This window comes from Sturnira hondurensis, unplaced genomic scaffold (assembly GCF_014824575.4).
Source record: "Sturnira hondurensis isolate 20B ecotype Veracruz unplaced genomic scaffold, ASM1482457v3 Scaffold0003693, whole genome shotgun sequence".
Taxonomy (NCBI): domain Eukaryota; kingdom Metazoa; phylum Chordata; class Mammalia; order Chiroptera; family Phyllostomidae; genus Sturnira; species Sturnira hondurensis.
In genome coordinates, this window is record NW_028076324.1 from 5,956,950 (window position 1) to 5,975,878 (window position 18,929).

The 18,929-nt window shown below is 47.9% G+C and overlaps 1 protein-coding gene across 3 annotated transcripts in view; it reads left to right on the plus strand.

Annotated features, from left to right (window-relative positions):
• NUGGC (nuclear GTPase, germinal center associated) overlaps positions 1–16,374 on the plus strand; it is a 42,096-nt gene extending 25,722 nt beyond the window's left edge. For all 3 annotated transcript variants that reach the window (XM_037042221.1, XM_037042222.1, XM_037042223.1), the window contains 9 exons: positions 213–318; positions 1,561–1,694; positions 5,718–5,882; positions 8,539–8,696; positions 10,184–10,322; positions 11,225–11,333; positions 12,475–12,611; positions 14,771–14,861; positions 16,106–16,374. In XM_037042221.1, the coding sequence (XP_036898116.1) occupies positions 213–318; positions 1,561–1,694; positions 5,718–5,882; positions 8,539–8,696; positions 10,184–10,322; positions 11,225–11,333; positions 12,475–12,611; positions 14,771–14,861; positions 16,106–16,251 (1,185 nt within the window). In that variant the 3' untranslated portion in view covers positions 16,252–16,374. The remainder of the gene's footprint in view (positions 1–212; positions 319–1,560; positions 1,695–5,717; positions 5,883–8,538; positions 8,697–10,183; positions 10,323–11,224; positions 11,334–12,474; positions 12,612–14,770; positions 14,862–16,105) is intronic.
• Positions 16,375–18,929: the final 2,555 nt, after the last annotated feature.

An 18,929-nucleotide genomic window follows, 5' to 3' on the forward strand; every position in this document is an offset into this window, starting at 1 on the left:
TAGTTTCTGTGCAGCAATTTCTAAACAACTTCCCACTGTGTGAGGTGTGGACGGATGGGAGCACCTCGTGTATAGAATATTGTCTGTTCCTTCTGGGCTCTTGTAGAACTGAGGGTGCAGAGCTGAAATTTGCCAAAGGCCCCCCCGAGGCCTGTGCCATTTCCTTTGCCGTGCTGAGTAATCCTGCCCCTTGTGCGCCTCTCTTACTTCAGAGGAAACTGCCCGCGGATTCCAAGGCTCTGGGAGCCTCAGATCTGGTGTACACAGTCAGCGCCCAGGAGTACTGGCAACAGGCTCTCCTCACTGAAGAGGAAACTGGTAATTAAAAAAAAATCTCAATCACTAAAATTCTCAAGATTAAACTCGGCTCGCTGAACTTTTTGCTTGAGAACTTTTTGCCCATACTTCCAGCTTGCCACAGTTTCTATACCTATTAGCAAATGATCTGGTGTTTCCCTCGGCATGGTGGTGGTGACGGAGACCACAGTTCGTCTCTCCTCCAAATATCACCAGCGCTTTGCAAAGGTTAGGACTGGGTTAGTATTTGGCTTGAGCTTCTGTATGCACCCAGCTTTGGGAATATGAAGAATTTCCTGAGTATCTATTTTTGCTTTGTTTGTAGCAGGAAAAAGTAGAAGATGTAACCCCTTTCTTCATACAACTTAAAATCTAGATGAGGAGCTATTATTAAGTCATGTGCCAATGTCAAAGTGAAAATAGGGTTTAGTTCAGTAGTGCTACGGGTACCGTCAAAGTTCAGAGAACCCGGGGATCTGTGTGCCTGCAATTCTCAGTGAGAACTGGTGAGCAGGTGGGACCTGAGCTTGGCTTTGGTCTGAGCTTAAAATGGCTTAAAATGTGCGTGCATTTCACTAGACGAGGGTGCGTTAAGGAGGAGAAGGTGTGACATGATCCCAGAAATTGGGGAACTACTCGAACAAGGGTATAAAAGAAATGATCAGCATGGCACATGCAAGAAATGGTGTAGGGAAACCTCCACGGAAAGGAATGATGGAGAGGACCGTGGGGTGGCGGCTCTTACTTTCTGACTGACCAAAGGTTGCAGCTGAGATCAATTCCTGCTCTGGAATCCCGCTCCCCGCCCTCCACCCCCACCCTCCCCATCAGAGGTTCTTCTCCCTTCCGACAGCAAGTGGAAACTGGATACTAAAGGTTATTTGATGTAGACAGAAAAATCTAGGGGGACTGAAGGGCTGAGACTCTAAAAATGTGAGCACCTTTGGTTTCATTACTCAGGTAAGGAAGTACTCATCTGGAGGGAAGTGCCCATTTTTAAAAACCACCTTTCACTTTTCTATACAGTTTGTTTTATGCCACTAGAAACATGGGTGGTCGTCATTGCTGACTCCCCCGTGGCTATTGCCGGTCCCAGCCCTGGGGCAAAGGTCCTTAGGAAGGCCCGTTTAGCAGGCGCCCAGCCCCCGAGGGAGCTCTATGGCAGTTCATTCAGACTGCCGTCCCGACCTGGTCATTGCGGTGAATTCTACTTACTGTGAACTCTGGTCTTATAAAATTGTTTGTGCTGCCTGTGAATCTCAGAAATCCCCAAGTTAAGAGAATATATCAGGAAAAGGCTCTTGGACAAGAAGAGGAGGACGGTGACCAAGTACGTGACCGAAGCCTTCGGCCTGCTGCTCCTCACGGACAGTTTCAACTGCCCCGAAAACCCGCCGGTATGGACGCCGCCTGGCTGTGTTCTCTGCCCCCCCCCCCAGGGCAGGACATTGTCTTTTACTGTGTTAGGGACTTAGGATGTTTTTACTTTTCACATCCAAGGAAGATACTGAGCTCAGAGACTCTAAAGAGAACAGAAAGATAATTAGAGGTTAAACCTGTAACATGTGAGTAAGAAAAGAAAGAAAATTTTACTTGGGACAAGTGGACTGAGGACAAAGTGTAAAATCAGTTGGCAGCAACTTTCCCCTCTCCTGAGACTTGAATGAGATGGGACGTGTTTAGCGGTGCCGGGAGTGCGTTGTTACTTATAGTGGAACGCAGACCATTCTTGCTCAGCCTGCAGAGGCATGTACAGGCAGAGCCCGAAATGTTCCTGTCTGTCTGTGGACGCCCGCCACGCCCTGGTGCTGCTGGAATCTCAAACTCAGAGCCCCAAATATGCGAGAGGAGGGGAAGTAGGAGGGACTTTCAGCCAAGAGTTTAGACTTTGACTGTCACAGTTAGAACGCGTGCCTTCTACGTGACCTGTTAAAATGACTTTTCTCATAGTAATGGACAAATCTATCTCTTTGATGGTGGTTTCTTTTTTTTCCACCCTAAAATAAAAGGAATAAGCTGCAAAAGTAGAGGCTTAAGAGAGTTCTGGAGGAAAATCTGTTGCTGGAATTAATCACCAACTGCATTTCTTCCTTGTGAGTGAGGGACTGCCTGACAAAGAGACAGTCGTAGACAGTTGACCTTGGAACAGCACAGGTTTGGGCTGCGTGTGTCTGCTCATACAGGAACGTTTTCGATGGATACATATAGTACTCTGAGTGTATTCCCCTTATGATTTTATTACTAACATTTTCTTTTCTGTGGCTCACTTTATTGTAAGACCACAGTATATAAACATATAACATACAAAATACATGCTAATTGACTGTTTTTGTTATCGGTAAGGCCTCGGGTCAACAGTAGGCCATCCGTAGTGTAGTGGAGTCAGAAGTTGAACGCGGATTTTCGACTTCACAGGGGTCAGCTCCCCTAAGTCCTGTATTGTTCAAGGGTCAACTGTGTAGTGAAAAAATTCAGACCCACCATCTGTTGAGGAAACCAGCCCTTCTTTGACAATAAATGGCTTGGGAAGCCAGCATGCTGTAAGTTAGGCTTGCAGGCAGGCAGACTGCTGTCTCTCACAACGATCCGAGAAACTAAAGGATAATTTCTGTCACAGTTGGCCCCAAATGGCCAGACCTTAGTTAACAACTGACAGCTTCCCTCATCCTTACCCCTGCAACCAACTTAGGACCAACCAGAGAACGGCAATAGGCACTCTGCTGAGTCACACAGGCTCCCTGCTCCTAGTTAGCCTGCCTGCAGCTACCCAGTGCCCACGGCCTGCAGCCAGGGCCTACCCAAGGTCATCCTACCGCCTGCCTTTGAGTCTCTGCCAAACGCAAGTGACCGTGGCTGGCTGCCTTGCGATAGCAATCTCTGAACAAATGGGCTTTGGGTGTTCTCGTTCGGTTGCTGTTTATTTCCATAGTTGCTTTCACCATCAGATTTATGCAAGTTGTGTGGCTTGTTGGTGTGCAGAACAGGGAAGGGGCGGGGAAAGTGGACCCATAGGGCTCAATGGGAGTTCAAGGTCCTGGGAAATGGCCAGGAGAGGCAGATAATAGAGCCCCGAATTTGATGTGAAAAGTACGCAACAGTAGCTTTAGGTGGTCTACGCAGTTTAGGTCAAATGTCCACATTTTAAAAATTCTATACACAAGTGAACTCTAGAGAAAGATTCACTTTTTAAAAAGATATACTTCTTATGCCTTTCTCATACCAAAAGGTCTAGTTCTGTGAGGGAAATTATAATAAAAAAGACCCTTCTGGAATCTGAGACTTTCTAATTTGACTTTGTCCTCTGAAACCCTGGGGAAAGGTTTAACCTCCTAATTTTCCCGAAAAAGTTCTTTAGGGTGAAAGTTGCCTCTCTGCCCAGCAAAAGATTGCTTTTGGAAGCGATGGTGGAAAACCAATCAGATGCGGAGCTGTGTGTGGTTGGTTTATTTTACAGACACAAAGACCGAGGCCTTTTGCAGTCAGACTCGGAGGGCTGGCCCCACGCGCGCCTTTCTGCTGATGCAGAGGTGCGGCCCCTGCAGGGGCTCGGCCAGCCTTGCAACCAGACTCCAGGCGACAGAAAACAGAGGAGGGGGCTGGTTGGCACTTGTCTGATAAGCTTTTAGAGGGAGTTGCCAACAGCTTTCTTCAAAATTCTTTGGCCTCAGATACTGGTCTCAGCCTTAGTTTTTTTTTTATGGAAAGTTGGAAGGCAAGAATTCAGTCAGTTCCTTTGTGTTCTGAAAAATATCAGACCTAAAAATGTACGTGAGTGATCATTTTTTGAGATTGTGCCTTAAAACAAACACACAAAATGATAGTTTGGGTAGCTAGTGATTTTAAATGAACAGGGCTCTAGTCAGGATTTTTTAAGGAAGTTGGCTATGACATCTCAGTGTCAAATGAGCCCTGCATTCATTCGAAGCAGGCACCAGCCCTTCCCTTTTTTCCTGTTCTTTTATTTCCAGCCCTTCCCTTTGTTATCATTTTTGTTTTTTAACATGGATTTGTTATGAGTGAGGATTTTGTGAGAATTCTGTCCAAAGGTTTTGTTTTTGTGACTTTGTCCTTATTTTGATCACCAGCCACAAATTCAAAAGAATGTGGAGGACAGTATGGGGGGGAAGTATGGCTTAGAGAATTCTCATCAGTGAAACTAGAAAACCCCCAGGGCACGCCTACACCTAAATAGGCTCCTTAAACTATCAAGCTGATGGATTGTAAGACTCCAGAATCTTCTCTACAGTCAAGGTCCAGAGAAGCTAAGTCATCTGTTAAGGTCACACGTCAATTCAAGGGCCATTTCTGTGATCAGATTTGGAACAGAATTTATAAACCTGCATTATCCCCAGTTCTCCGGGCTGCTCAGTCACTCCACAGATGTTTACGGGCTGCACTGGCTGTGCCACGCCTCGGAGTGAACAGACATGAGCAACACCGTCTGTCCCTTCAGCAAGTCCCCAGAGTCCAGGGGGGAGACGTGGAATGAGAGAGACAGAGCACAGCAGGAGGAATGCCGTGACACGGGGGTGTGCAAAATGCCACGGGAATGTGGGAGAGAGCTCTGATCGGCCTGGGGGAGTCAGGGCGGGCATCACATAGGAAGTCAGTGTCGAGCTTTGTCTGGAAGGACGAGAAGGTAGGAACAGCATGTGCAAAGGCACGAGGTCACAAAGGAAATGGCACGTTTGGGGAGTGGCAGCAGGTTAGGGGCAGCTAGCTGCGTGGGAGGACATGTCAGGTGAGGTTGCTTGAGTCCTGGCTCTGAAGGGCGGTGAGAGCCCGGCTACAGGCTACAGGGTGGCTTCTGTCGGCTGCAGGACCCCCCAAGGCATTCACACAGGAAACCGACACTGGAGTTTCCAGTTTGAACCTAAAGGCCAAGGTGGTCCCTGGTGGTTCCTCCCTTTTATGATTTGAGTTGATATTTTCCTCCCCGGCTAGATCATATTCTCCTCTGAAGAAGGGGCCAAGCCTTTATTTTTGGTGCTGTCTCTTTGTTATTCAAAGCGTGGTCCAGGGCCCAGAAGATCAACCTCACCCGGGGGCTTGCTAGAAATGTGGAATCCCAAGCCCGCAGATTTGCATCTCCTGGTGATCTGTACGCATGATAAAATTTGAGGAAACACAGGACTCAAAAACTGCTTGGTGCACAGTCGAAGCTCATTAAGAGTTTTTATTTGGCTAGCTATTCCCCCAAACCATCTAATGGGCTATACGCCTAAAGCAAGCGCAGGAGACATAGAGTTGTTCCATTCTCCAGTCCCACAAACCTTAAGGGATGTTTAACTGGGACATCAAGGAGAAGTCAACCATGGGTGATAAACTCAGGCTACATCAAATTCAAAGGAAGCAAAGTTTGAGGAGAAAGTGTCTGTAGGGAGGCGGTGGCTTCATGCTCCCTACGGTCCTGCCCCTAGAACGAGCACTTGCCCGTGAGTGGCCTGCGGAGGTTTGTGGAAGAGCAAGTACAGCTGCTGGAGAAGGCCATCGACCAGTGCTTCGCCCACATGGCACAGCCTCTGCACGAAGGGGTCAGAAATGCCAGGACTTCCTACCGACGGATCCTCAGGGCATGTCTGGTGGTGAGTGACCCTGTCCAGGGAAAGCCTGTGGCGTCTGGTGAGGTCTGCCTGATCCCCAAGGTCGGGGTTTGGGAGTGACCTGCAAGAAATGGACACTCAGATCTATAGGAGTGAAAATTTTCTTATCAGAAAATAAGGTCTTATTTTCTGATAAGAAAACCAAGCAGGAAAGGTCACGCATCTGTTGTTAAGAAAATTCTGAGATACTACTGAGTAGTTAAGGAAAATTGGGGTAAGAAAAGGCAGTTGGATGTGGCCATCGAGAGTCTTCACTGGTGACTGTGATAGGCAGCCCCAAGCCGGCCCCCTCTAGAGAGCCTCACCCCCTGGCCGTCACACCCTGGTGGAGGCTCTTCCCTCATGGAGTCAGACAGAGCTGCTCGCCGTGGGCAGCAGAGTGCTGTGGGTAGGACAGTGTGTGGCTTCTGAGGCCCGGTCTCTCGCTCAGTGGGAAGCCAGCCTTCCCGTGCTGAAGTCCACGAGGAATAGTGTTGAGGCCCCCGCCAATGGCCAGCACCACCTTCCTCACCCTGTGATGAGCCTCCTTGGAAGCAGGTCCTGTAGCCCCAGTCAGGTGACCACAACCCCCGTCGAGACCTGAGGGAACCTCACAGAGAAGCCCTGAGCCAGAACTGGCCAGCTTTGGCAAAGGCCATTGGTACATGCAGTCTTTTGACCCTCACTTGGCCACATGAGAAGGGGCCTTGGGCCTGGAACTCTTCCTACTGAGAGATAAAGAGCCCTCACAGCCTGTGCTGGGCTTATCTGGCTTCTGTGGGAGTATCTTTCCCTGTTTCATGCTCAGTGTGTACTCCTTTGTTCTGCTCAGAGCAGGCACCGAAGGTCCTCAGCCAAGCCCCCAGTTTTCTGTTTCCGATCTGTGGGGTGGGGGTGGGTTCTCCTACCACAGCACAAAGTGGGCTGTGAGCAGCTGCATCACCTGCCTCGCTGTGGAGTGGGTCCTCTGGCCACGGGGGCCCAGGCGTTGCAAGGGGCTGGCTGGATCTCGTGCACACTTTTCCTCCTCTTGCTGTGAGTAAATGCTGTACCCTTGAGCCAGTTATCTGTTCCCAGGGACCTTGAATCATTCATGGGTCTCTTTTCTGGGTGGCACTTATCTGCCTTTTAACCTTGGCTGCACAGCCTGGCCGCCCAGTGAACTGTGAAACACCAACCAGCCAACACCAGCCTGAATTTCTGACCCTCACAACCCGTGACAGATAAACACTTTTGGCTGTTTTAAGCCACTAAGTGTGGGGTAACTTGTTTCATAGCAATGACTAAGTGACCCGGAGAGAACTGTTTCTATACGAGGGTCAGAGATCCCTGGTCACAGGAAGCGAATGAGCCAGTAGGTGCTGAGAAGGTGAAGGCACGAGGCGGAGACCTCTCCTGGGAGATAAGCTGCTTGTAGAAGGAAGGGGCATGGCAGCCAGCTGCAGGCCTCCGCGAGGGCTTTATTCCATGAACTGTCCTCTTTCTGACTAGCCCCTTAATGGCTTCTTTCTCTGTGAGCGTAAACACACCCAAGGTGCCCCTATTTGGTAAGCAACTTTCCTTTGTGATCAGAAATGTGGGCAAACATTTATATGCTAGCATCATATCATTATGTAGCAGAGTAAAATACCCGAAATGTCTAATAACAAGAGAACAGTAAAATGAATCATAATACGTCTATAGGATATATTATGTGGTTGCTACCATCATTTTTACAAATTATGTATAATGAGTTAAGAAATGCTCATGTTATAGTATTAAGTGAAAAGGGAAGAATAAGATACATAGGTAGGTAGGTGGATACATAGGTAGGTAGATAGGTAGATCGAATGATGTTACACAGCCATTCACTTGAAAGGGGTTCCCTTAAAGCTTGTGTCATGGATAACAGTGTGGTGATTGCAGGGGTTAGAGGGAGAGACGTATAAAGGGGATAAGTGGTAGTGGAAAAAATACAATAAAAATACATTTAAAAAACAAAACACATGTCATTGAATAATGATCTCAAAGCCCTCTAGTGAAATTTTGGTTATGTCAGTACAAATGTATTTTTTTTTCTTTATAAAGATCCCCATCTGGCTAAAATTTATCAATGTTTCTTACAGCTCTAGCTTCATAATATTTTTCCCCTCTGATTTGTGGATTTATTTCTCTGGGGAAAAGATTGCAAAGATACACAAATCAAATTGCATTTCCTTAAATATTTAACAAAAAGTGTAAAAAAATTGCAATGGTGCTTGCCAAACTCCGCAAGAGATACCCCCCATAGGGTCGTGGCACACTTTCACTTCGTCACTGCTCATTCAGCGGATGTTTGTCAAGCACGACTTGTGCCCTCGACAGATGGCACGTACATCAAGGTGTCGGATGAGACACGGTGCCGGATCCCAATAGTGGAGGAGCCTACAGAGTAAACAGACAAATGCAAAACTGTATGAGCAGAGAAGTGAGCACAGGGCACTTTGGGAGCCTAGGGCGGGGGCGCCCCACCCACGGGATGACTGCATCCTCTCTGTCTAGCTTAATAATGAGTTGAGAGAGTATGTTGCTGCCACTGTGGTTCTTGGTAACAGCCTTCGGCCAAAGGCAATGCAGTTCTGATCTGTGATGCTCTAGTCTATGCCTGCTAAGTCCACTAACCTTCCGTTTGCTTATCTAGAGGAGCAGAGGAAACCAGGGCTTTCACCAGACTCTGAAAGCTGTTTGCCTGAAGAATGGCATCTATGCCTCTAGGACGCTCCCACGAATAGACCTGAACGAGGCCATCACGCAGCCCATCTACGACCAGATCGATCCCGTTTTTGGAGGCATTTTTAGGTAAAGGGTCTTTCCTCCTGTTCCTTTGTGAACAAGCATCTGGAGGATGTTGGGCCAGAGTCTCATCTGGAAGGATTTGTACCCCGGATTTGGGAGTGTCGAGAGTAGCTTGCGGCTGAGGGAGAAAGCTCACTTTCTGGCAAACACAAAAGCCTTCTGGGTTTGGTTTACTCAGAAATTTCCCGGGGTGGCCTGGAGAGCAGATAGAGATGTTGCTTTCAGACTAATATTATGATTCCCATTATTTTTCAAATGTCTCATACGTGAAGCGGGGGATACATTTTCTTATGGATCCAAGCCCAGGATAGGGTATTTTGGTTGGAGAGTGTGGAGTTAAGCAAACAGACGGCTTTCATAAATTTCCCTGAATGCAAAAAAGGGACTCCCCGAGGACTCGGTGTTAGGGTTTGATAGACTGCATGCTCACAGACGTGGCATGGGAGGGAGCAGGTGCCTTCCTGGTGTCCCCTCCTTCCATTCTTCCTTGACCTCTAATCCTTTTCTCCATCGGTGGAAACAGAGGCTCCTAACCTTCCAGCCTTTCCCAGTCTCCCTCCATTGCCTCCAGCACGCCGTCTGGGTCACCACAGGCTGCTGCTTGAACCGTTCTCCCTTTGCCTGATTCTCACTCACTGCCCACTTCCCCACCTCCTTTGGAACTCTTTTGAGATCATGCCATTCCACCTATGCTCACCCACCGTTTACAGGTCTGTAGGGTAAACTCCAAAGTCCTTAGAATGGCATTCAAGGCATTCCACCTGCCTTCAACTGACCTTTCTGATCTCTTCCCGAGCTGTGGCCCAGGTTTGTCCCTCAGCTTTAGACAGCCTGGAGGGAGCAGAGAGCAACTGAGATGTTCCAGGAACCACGCCAAGTACTTTGGGTGCATTGGGTCATCACCTCCTCCTAATAACCCTCTGAAGGGTTTCTGTCTTTTTATCAGTGAATGAACAGATTCGCCCAGCTCATAAGGAAAGAGCGAGGATTTCAAGCCCATTCTCTCTCCTTTGAACCAGTTGCTTCTTATTCCTGGGCTGTGCTGAAATTTCCTTTACTGTCTTGTGCCTATTGATGCCTAATCCTCCTAGTTTTCATTCCCTTAGTCTTACCCATCTCTTAAGGTATACTTCCAGTCCCACTCTTTCAAGTGGAAAGGCTGAGTTCTGAGGGTAAACAGATCAGTGTCCAAAGCCTGGCTCTGCCACTTACTAGCTGTGTGGCCTGGAAATACATCACCCGCCTCTTCCGAACCTCAGTTTTCTTATCTATAAAATGGGCATCATCACGCTGATTTCCTGATTCCCAGGCTTTGATGTCAATGGCCTGACACAGCACAGTGCCTGCACTCGTTATAGGAATGTAGTGACTGTCAGGTCTTGTCCCCTTTGCTTAAAAAGGAATGAAAGCATGCCAGCTGGCTTCCTCCTTGTCTTAGCCTCACAGTAGCCACTGTTATCTCTTAACATTTTACTTGCTTTCTTCTGCAGGGCTGGAACGCCCACAGGGTCAGCTCTGATGCCGCACATAGATGCGTTTAAGCACTCTCTCCAGGAGAAAATGATGGAAATTGGGATAAGAAATGGCTGGAAGTATGATAACTGCAAAAAACGTTTCCTGATCCAGGAGGTGAGATCCTTATATCTCAAGAAGAGCAGTGAGGTTGGTAGTGGCTTTCTTCCCAACAGACAGGATTTGGGCCACTGCCTGTCTCTCCCAACCCTGCAGTATCGGGGTCTACGGGAATCTTAGAGCAGAGGCTGTGAGCCCCACAGCATGGTGGGGAGGGAGGTGAGCTGTGGGTCTGACACAGCCATGGAGGGGCAGGGCACCCCGCAGGCTTTGTTCCGCTGGTCCTGGCCACCGACAGTAAATACTGAGATTGCGCAGTAGCCTTGGGTCCTGGGAAGAATCTTCAAAGACTCCTTAGATGTACAAGAACTTGAATCCACGTGTAACACTTTCACTCACCTCTCTATCCCATTTACCAATATTAGGAAGCATTACCCAAAGCAGTGGAGGGTAAAGAGGTGTCATATGTTTGCAGATCATTTTTGAGTTTTGAGTACTCGAGATTTTTGTCTTCGAGGCTGTCTTAGTCCACTGGGGCTGTGCTCACAAAACACCATAAACTGGGTGGCTGATAAACCTCAGACATTTATCTCTCACAGTCTGGAGCTGGAAGTCTGGTCAAGGCACAGGCAGATTTGGGGTCTGGCTGGGCCTGCTGCCTGGTTCAAAGGGATGAGGGAGCTCTCCCAGGCTTCTTCTATGGGGGAGTGATCCGAAACATGAGACCCCCTCCTCCTGACCCCATCACCTCCATGGGGCTACCACCCGATGCCATCATGTTGGGGGTTAGGATTTCAATACATGAATGTGGGGTGGAGGGCACAAATACTCCTCTCACAGCACAGGCCCTGCCCAAGTCACATGGCAACACTAGAGTCACGTGACTGTAAACAGGACCACCTGGCCTGCTTCTGTGGAAGGAATTGTCACAGGTGGCCTTTCTTTCCTGCGATTCTCAGATAAGCGCCATCCTGGGGGACCTGGAGGGGCACATCCTCAGGAAGAAGAGGAGGATCTACGAGTCCCTCACCACCTCTGTTCAGAGCGACCTGAAGCCCTGCTACGAAGGTGGGGCCCTGGGGGCCACATTTCTTTTTCTTTCTTTTTTTTAAAAAACATTTCTGCTTCCTCTTTCTGTTAGCTACCTTAGCATCCTTTTCTGCTGCTTCCCCCGCCAAGTATTTGTCCTGATGCCTCCTAGGTCCTTGTAACTCCTGTGGTCTACAAATTAAAACCAAATAATTGCAAGGGTGTGGGGGAGGTAATTCATGAGCCATCTTTATCTGTGTGTTTCTGGCTCCCTCTGTCCATCCTTTGTCTATACATCTTGCTTCTCCTTTCCTTGCTTCACTGCAGCCAGTTTAACTGTGAAATTATTTCTCACTCTTATTTTCTTAAGTACTTGTAGACTGGCTTGATAGCTTCTCATTTTTTAAAATTTATTTATCTTTAGAGGGGAAGGGAAGGAGAGAGGGAGAGAAACATCAATGTGTGGTGGCCTCTCATGCGCCCCCTGATGGGAACTGGCCTGAAACCCAGGCATGTGCCCTGACTGGGATTCGAACCGTGAGCCTTTGGTTTGCAGGCCTCCATTTGCAGGCCTCCAGAAATGCAATCCATTGAGCTATACCAGCCAGGGCATAGCTTCTCATTTTGATAGCCTCGTTATTTATTATTTTCTCTGCGAGGCAAGGGGCTGGAATTTTATAAGCTCCTGCTTGACTCACTCATTAGATTTTCTGAACAATAGTTATCCAGCTCAGGGTGTCAAACTCATTTTCACCAGTGGCCACGTCAGCCTTGAGGTTGCTGTCAAAGGGTCAAATGTAATTTTAGGACTGTTTATATGTAACTGCTCCTTAACTAGGGGCAAGGAGCTCAGCGCTGCCGCCAGGGAGAGACAAGGTGCTGGGCCAGATAAAACAAGGTGGAGGCCGGATTCATCCCACAGGCCTTGAATTTGCATCTGTGATCTAAATATTGAGCAGATTAATTTTTATGTCATGTTATTAAACTATTTCCACTGTGTGGAAAATGGTACTACGTATATTAATATATAGATGTACATATGTATATATGTATATTATGTGTGTGTGTATATATATGTATACATATATGTAGTATGCATATAGTATGCTTGTCTTTCTGGGGCTAAAGATTTCCAAGCAAGTCTTTGCTGTGGTGTAACTGTGACTATCACTTTTGCCAGAGGCAGCTCAGATCACTGGCAAAAAAGCGTGTGAGAAGATGAAAGATGTCATCAGAAGAGGGGTGGACCAGCAGGTGGCTGAGGGCATGTTTGAAAGGGCCCAAGAGAGGATGCAGCACCAGTTTCAGCAGCTGAAGGTATCCCACAACCACCATCTCAATTCCAGTCCCAAAGAGGCTCCTGGGGAAGCAGAGGAAGCCTGCACAGTGGTAGTCATCTGGGCCCAAGGAGAGCCGGATGTCTTTTGCAAAGTGGGTCCAACCCAGAGCGCCCAGTGCCAGGAGAGGCCGGCTGGCACTGGGCGCTCACCTTCACTGCCACCACAGGCTGGAGTCACGTGCTGCCCTGGGGCCGTGACCTCAGAAACACAGCCCCTCCAGGGCGCTCCTGCATTTTTCCCCTCTAACAAGTCATCAGTAGAACTGTGGTATCTGATGGGGTCCTAAGCTCTTCGTATGCATTAGCTCATTTCCTCCCCAGTGAGTCTGTGAGGCAGGTACAGCTGGCCTCCATATCCACCAGTCTCACATCCACAGAGACAACCCACATGGATTGGAAGTATTCAGGAAGAAAATTCCAGAAAGTCCCCAAAAGCAAAACTTGAGTTTGCCATACACTGAGCACTACACTGAATCCATGTGAATGAAATGGGGGGTAGGCGTGCCCTGCTAGAACCTATGTGCAAATACTATGCCATTTTATATAAGGGACTTGAGCATCCTCAGATTTCGGTATCTGCTGGGGGTGGGGGTCCTAGAACCAGTACCCTGTGGATACTGAGAGGTGACCGTGCTATCCCTGTTTTCATTTCACGGATAAGAAAACAAGGCAGAGCCGTGTAGCAACAGGCCACACAGCGAGAAAGCTGCAGAACTAGGGTTTGGGACCAGGCATCCAGGCTCAGCGTCTCCAACAATAGTATAATCTCTTACATCATCGCTTACAGTACCCAGCAGAGATTTAGGTTTGATTCTGTCTGTCTTGGAAGACAGTTCCTAACATTCTCCTGGAACCTAAGTGCTTCTGTCAACTCCACTCGGACCAGTTGTCTCGGCTCTGGGTCTCTTAGCCTGTCACCCCTCCCGGCCCAAGACATAGAAATTCTTTGTGTTAGTCCAAGCCACCGTTGGCCCTTGGCCATGTGAGTTTCCAAATTCTGCCCCAGCCCAGGCCCAGCTGACTCTCTCCTCACCTCCCAGAGAGCTGGCCAGTGGCTCTTTGGGTCCACCTCTGAACTGACCTACTCCCTGAATCAGCTCCAACCTGCTTCTGCACGCCGTCCTCCACCCCCCACATCACTGCAGTTGTGGAAAATACATTTACCCACCGTACGAAGCATGTAATTTCTCTTGGAATAGGCTAGAGATTTCTGGTTTACCAGTAGCAATTTACTTTCTGTCATTTAACATATTGTCACAGTCTACAAACATGCAGAAACTGGCCAGACTCGACAGCATCCAGTCCTCCATGGGTGTGTGGAAATAGGCCCTGAAGGTGCCCAAGAAAACAACTCCACTAAAAAAAAAAAAGGATTAGTCCTTTGACCACATACAAATGTATCTTAAGTGATATAAGTGTAGGAAGTTGCAACTGGGCAAGACCACAGAGTGTTCCCATTCCCTGATCTCACAAGGAAGCTGACCCCCCAGCAGACCTGTTACTAGCTTAAGGCTCGAAGCTAGAGCCCGGGCTGAAGCTCCAAGCACACGACTTGGAGTCAGAAGCCCCAGGTTCAAAACTAGGCTCTGTCAGACTAGAAGAGAGAATCAGTTACTTTTCAAAGGGAGACAAGGGCTGGTTACAAGAGGGAACATGGTTTTAGGTGACAGAAGGACTGAGAGGAGCAAGAGACATCTGTCAGGCAGGCGGGAGGAAAATCAGGAATGTCAAGTATGGTGCGTCATACAAAGCAGGTGCTCAATAAGCACGTATCCAGTGACTAAGTGCATGATGGGATGGTGGGATAATGAGCAGCACTTCCCCTTTTTTTCATCTCTGGTTGCTCTGATCTCTCCCATGATTCCTTGCACCCTCTTTGGCTCCCAATTCAGTCCCTCAGCACCCAAGCACAATTCCTCTTACAGGCAGGAAAGGGGATGCTGAGACAGGTGGGACCCCCACAGAAGTGTTGTCCAGCTGACTCCTGAGCCTTTCGGTGGCCCACCTGGGACCTGACTTTGACTTTGGCCAGCCCAGTCAGTACTCTGATTGGGAAACTGGGTGGGGTCCCTTTCCTAAAATTCCCTTTCCTGTGGGCTGTGCCATCCTAACAGAATGACCACCCTGTCTTGTGCAGAATGGAATCACCGAGAAGGTGAAGGGCAGCATCGCCACCATGCTGACCCTTGCTTCACCCCAAGGGGATGGTCTCTACAAGGAGCTTGCAGGTAAATCACAACATCTTTGCAAAAGGATGACGACCTTGCAGATCTCCCCCACTTCCCCGCTGTGGTGACTCCTTACTGGATCTAAATAAATTAACTTAGGAAGAATTTCCAGGGGTGGGAATAGAGATGATGATGTCAATGATAACTCCCCCACCCTTTGCTGAGCACCCGACAAAGACCAAGCATTGTACGCTGGCTCCGTGTGCAGTCTCATCGAATCTGCACATCAGCCCTCAGGGGTAGATGTTACTGTTCCATTTTGCAGATGCAGAAATAGAGACTTGGGTGACAGAATGTGCCCAAGGATCCACAGCTGGAAAGCGGCAGATTCCAATCCATGACTCTGCCTGCTGAGTGTGCACTCACTCCACGAGTAATTACAGCCCCTCTCTATGTGCTGAGCAGCACTTTCAGTGTTGAGGGTATAGCAGTGACCAACACAGACAGACACCTCTGTGCACAGAGCTCACAGCCCAGTGGTCAGGGGCAGGTGATAAGCCAAACCTTAGAGGAAAATATGAGGCATGCCGAAGGATGATAAATGCTACAGAGAAAAATAAAGCGGGAGGGCACCCTCTGTCAGGGGAGAGGCCACCCTTTTGTTCCTGAGGCCTTCAAGTGATGAGATGAGGAGTAAATCTGCTTTACTCAAGGTTGACCAATTTCAGTGTCAATTTCATCCAAAAACACGCAGAAACAGCCAGAATAATGTTTGACCACAAAACTGGGCACCACCACCCAGGCAAGTTAATGTGAAATAACCATCTCAAGGTATTGCAGGTCAGGGGCCAAAACCCCAAGGTGCACAGCAGAGCAGATTCACTTAGAATGGGGATTGCTGGGAGGGGAGGGACAGGGACAGGGGAGGAGAGGAGTGCCTGGATGGGACACAGGGCACGTTACCATGGGGGTGTGCATTGCATGTCCTTTACCCAGCCCCTGGAAGGCCCAGTGAGGGCCCAGACCTGAGTTATGGGTAGGTTTTGTTATTTGCCAGTGACCCCTGTGCTGAGAGAAGCCACTTGCTCTTACCTTCTTGCTCAAGGAAAGAGCAAGAAGGCCGGGTGTGACCAGTCTATGTATGAAACAAATCAATTGGACGATTTGATCCTTACAATTTATTCCGGATCTCACATTCTGGGACAAGTGACTCAGGTCATAACATGCTTCTCAGGGGACTTGTTTTCTGGGGACATCTCTGAGAAGGAAACTGACTCCTGGTGGTGCTTTCCGCCCCTCTGTAGACGTCAGAAGTGAGTACAAGGAGATGGAGAAGCTGCACAGGAGCCTGAGGGAGGTGGCCGAGAACGCGGTGCTGCGGCGGGGCATGCAAGAGTTCCTCCTGAGAGTGTCCCCCAGCAAGGCTGGGCCCCCCAAAGCATGCATCTGATTCTTGGGGCTCAGCACCAAGGGGATGAGAAACCACTGGGGAGCCAAATAGTGAGAATTACTTCTGTCTTGTAAACTCTAATAAAAAACATCTCCCAACTGTTTGGGCTTTATATGTAATATAGAACTCAGTATGATTGTTACTTGCGGCATAAGTGGATTACTGAGAAACATCAACTCATTTTTATTCCATAGCCCAAAGGGGTCATCTTGAGTCCCTAATGGGGTTCTAAAGGGTTAGGGACAAGAAATTTGTGTTTCATCAGTGAAACATATCTAAACAGCAGAAAGCTTCAATGTAGCGAGAAAAAAACATTGCAAAATAAAGCCATGGGGATTTCACTTTATTTACCACTTCAATCCTGATGAGACTTTTGGGTAAGGAGGCAACATCGTGTTGCAGAAACAACACGTGGAGAGCCGGCCAGACGGGGGACCAGCCCCATCACTTCCCAGGGTGACAGACGGGGCTTCTCAAGCATTTTGACCTCAGGGGACCATACAACCACGTATGCGCTTACATGCATTTATAATCCGAGTGGGTTGTGCCTATTGATATTTACTGTGTTCACAGTTAAAGTGGGTCAAAATTGTAAATAATTATTTACTAATCCATTTAAATGTAACAATAATAAACCTGTTATATGTTAATATAAATACCATTGTTATGAAAAAAAACTTTCAGCCTAAATTTAGTGAGAAGAATGACATTATTTTACACTTTTCCCAATCTTTTAAAAAATATATTTTATTGGTGATCTACTATAGTTGGCCCATTTCCCCCCTTCACTGCCTTCCACCCTGCATACCCCCTCCCACCCACATGTCCCCCCACCTTTAGTTCATGTCCATGGGTTGTACATATAAGTTCTTTGGCTTCTACATTTCCTATACTGTTCTTACCCTCCCCCTGTCTATTTTCTACCTACCGTCTATGCTATTTATTCTCTCTCTCTTTTCCCCTCTCTCCCCCTCCCACTCCCCTGTTGCTAACTCTCCATGTGTTCTTCATTTCTGTGGTTCTGTTCCTGTTGTAGTTGTTCGCTTAGTTTGCTTTTGTTTTTGTTTTAGGTATGGTTGTTAATGATTGTGAGTTTGCTGTTATTTTACTGTTCATATTTTTTAATCTTCTTTCTCTTAGATAAGTCCCTTTAACATTTCATATAATAAGGGCTTGGTGATGATGAACTCCTTGAACTTGGCCTTATCTGAGAAGCACTTTATCTGTCCTTCCATTCTAAATGAAAGCTTTGCTGGATAGAGTAATCTTGGATGTAGGTCCTTGCCTTTCATGACTTGGAATACTCCTTTCCAGCCCCTTCTTGCCTGTAAGGTCTCTTTTGAGAAATCAGCTGGAAGTCTGATGGGAACTCCTTTGTAGGTGACTGTCCCCTTATCTCTTGATGCTTCTGGGATTCTCTCCTTCATTTTAACCTTGGCTAATGTAATTATAATGTGCCTTGATGTGTTCCTTTTTGGGTCCAACTTCTTTGGGACTCTCTGAGCTTCCTGGACTTCCTGGAAGTCTATTGCCTTTGCCAGATTGGGGAAGTTCTTCTTTATTATTTGTTCAAATGACTTTTCTACCTGTTACTTTTCCTCTTCTCCTTCTGGTAGCCCTATAATTTGGATGTTGGTGTTTAAAGATGTCCTGGAGGTTCCTAAGCCACTCCTCATGTTTTTGAATTCTTGTTTCTTCATTCTTTTCTGGTTGAATATTTCTTTCTTCCTTCTGGTCAACACCATTGATTTTAGTCCCAGTTTCCTTCCCATCATTATTGGTTCCCTGTACATTTTCCTTTATTTCACTTAGTGTAGCCTTAATTTTTTCATCTCATTTGTGACCAAATTTAACCAATTCTGTGAACATCCTGATCACCGGTGCTTTGAACTGTGCATCTAATAGGTTGGCTATCTCTTCGTTGCTTAGTTGTATTTTTCCTGGAGCTTTGATCTGTTCTTTCATTTGGGCCATTTTTTTTGTCTTGATCCACCTGTTACATATGAGGGGGAAAGCCTTAGGTGTTCACCAGGGCAGGGCAACCCAGCCACTGGGTTGTGATACTCTATGTGGGAGCAGGGATCCCAGAGGGAACAATGGCACTTGCTCTGCTCTCTGCCAGATTTCAGTCCCTCCCACTGCTTCCCACAAGCAAATTGGGCCCTTCTGGTGCTGGTTCCTGGGTGGGTGGGTTTGTGCACGTTCTAGGATCCTGTGGGTCTCTCTAACAAACTCTCCTGTGAGGCTGGGTGTTTCTCCCGCCGCCTCAACCCCCATGGGTGTTTTCAATCAGAGGTTTGAGGCTTTATTTCCCTGCGCTGGGGCCCTGGGTTGCACAGTCCATTCTTTGCAGCCCAAACTCTCCAGTGAGGCCAGGAGTTGTTTCTCCCAGTTTATCTGCGGGCGAATGTGGGACCGCCCGGTCCACAGGCCGTTGCCCCGCCTGGTCCTCTGCAGCCTCGCACACCTGCTCCACAATCCGCCTCCTTGCTGGGTCTGCCAGCCGCTGCCTTGGCACAAGTCCTCTCTGCCCGGCTGCCCATCTCCGCCCCTCCTACCAGTCTGGACGATTGTGTCTTCTGTAACTCCTTGGTTGTCAGACTTCCATACAGTTCGGTTTTCTGGCAGTTCTGGTTGTTTTTGTTTTTTAAATTGTTGTTGTCCTTCTTTTGGTTGTG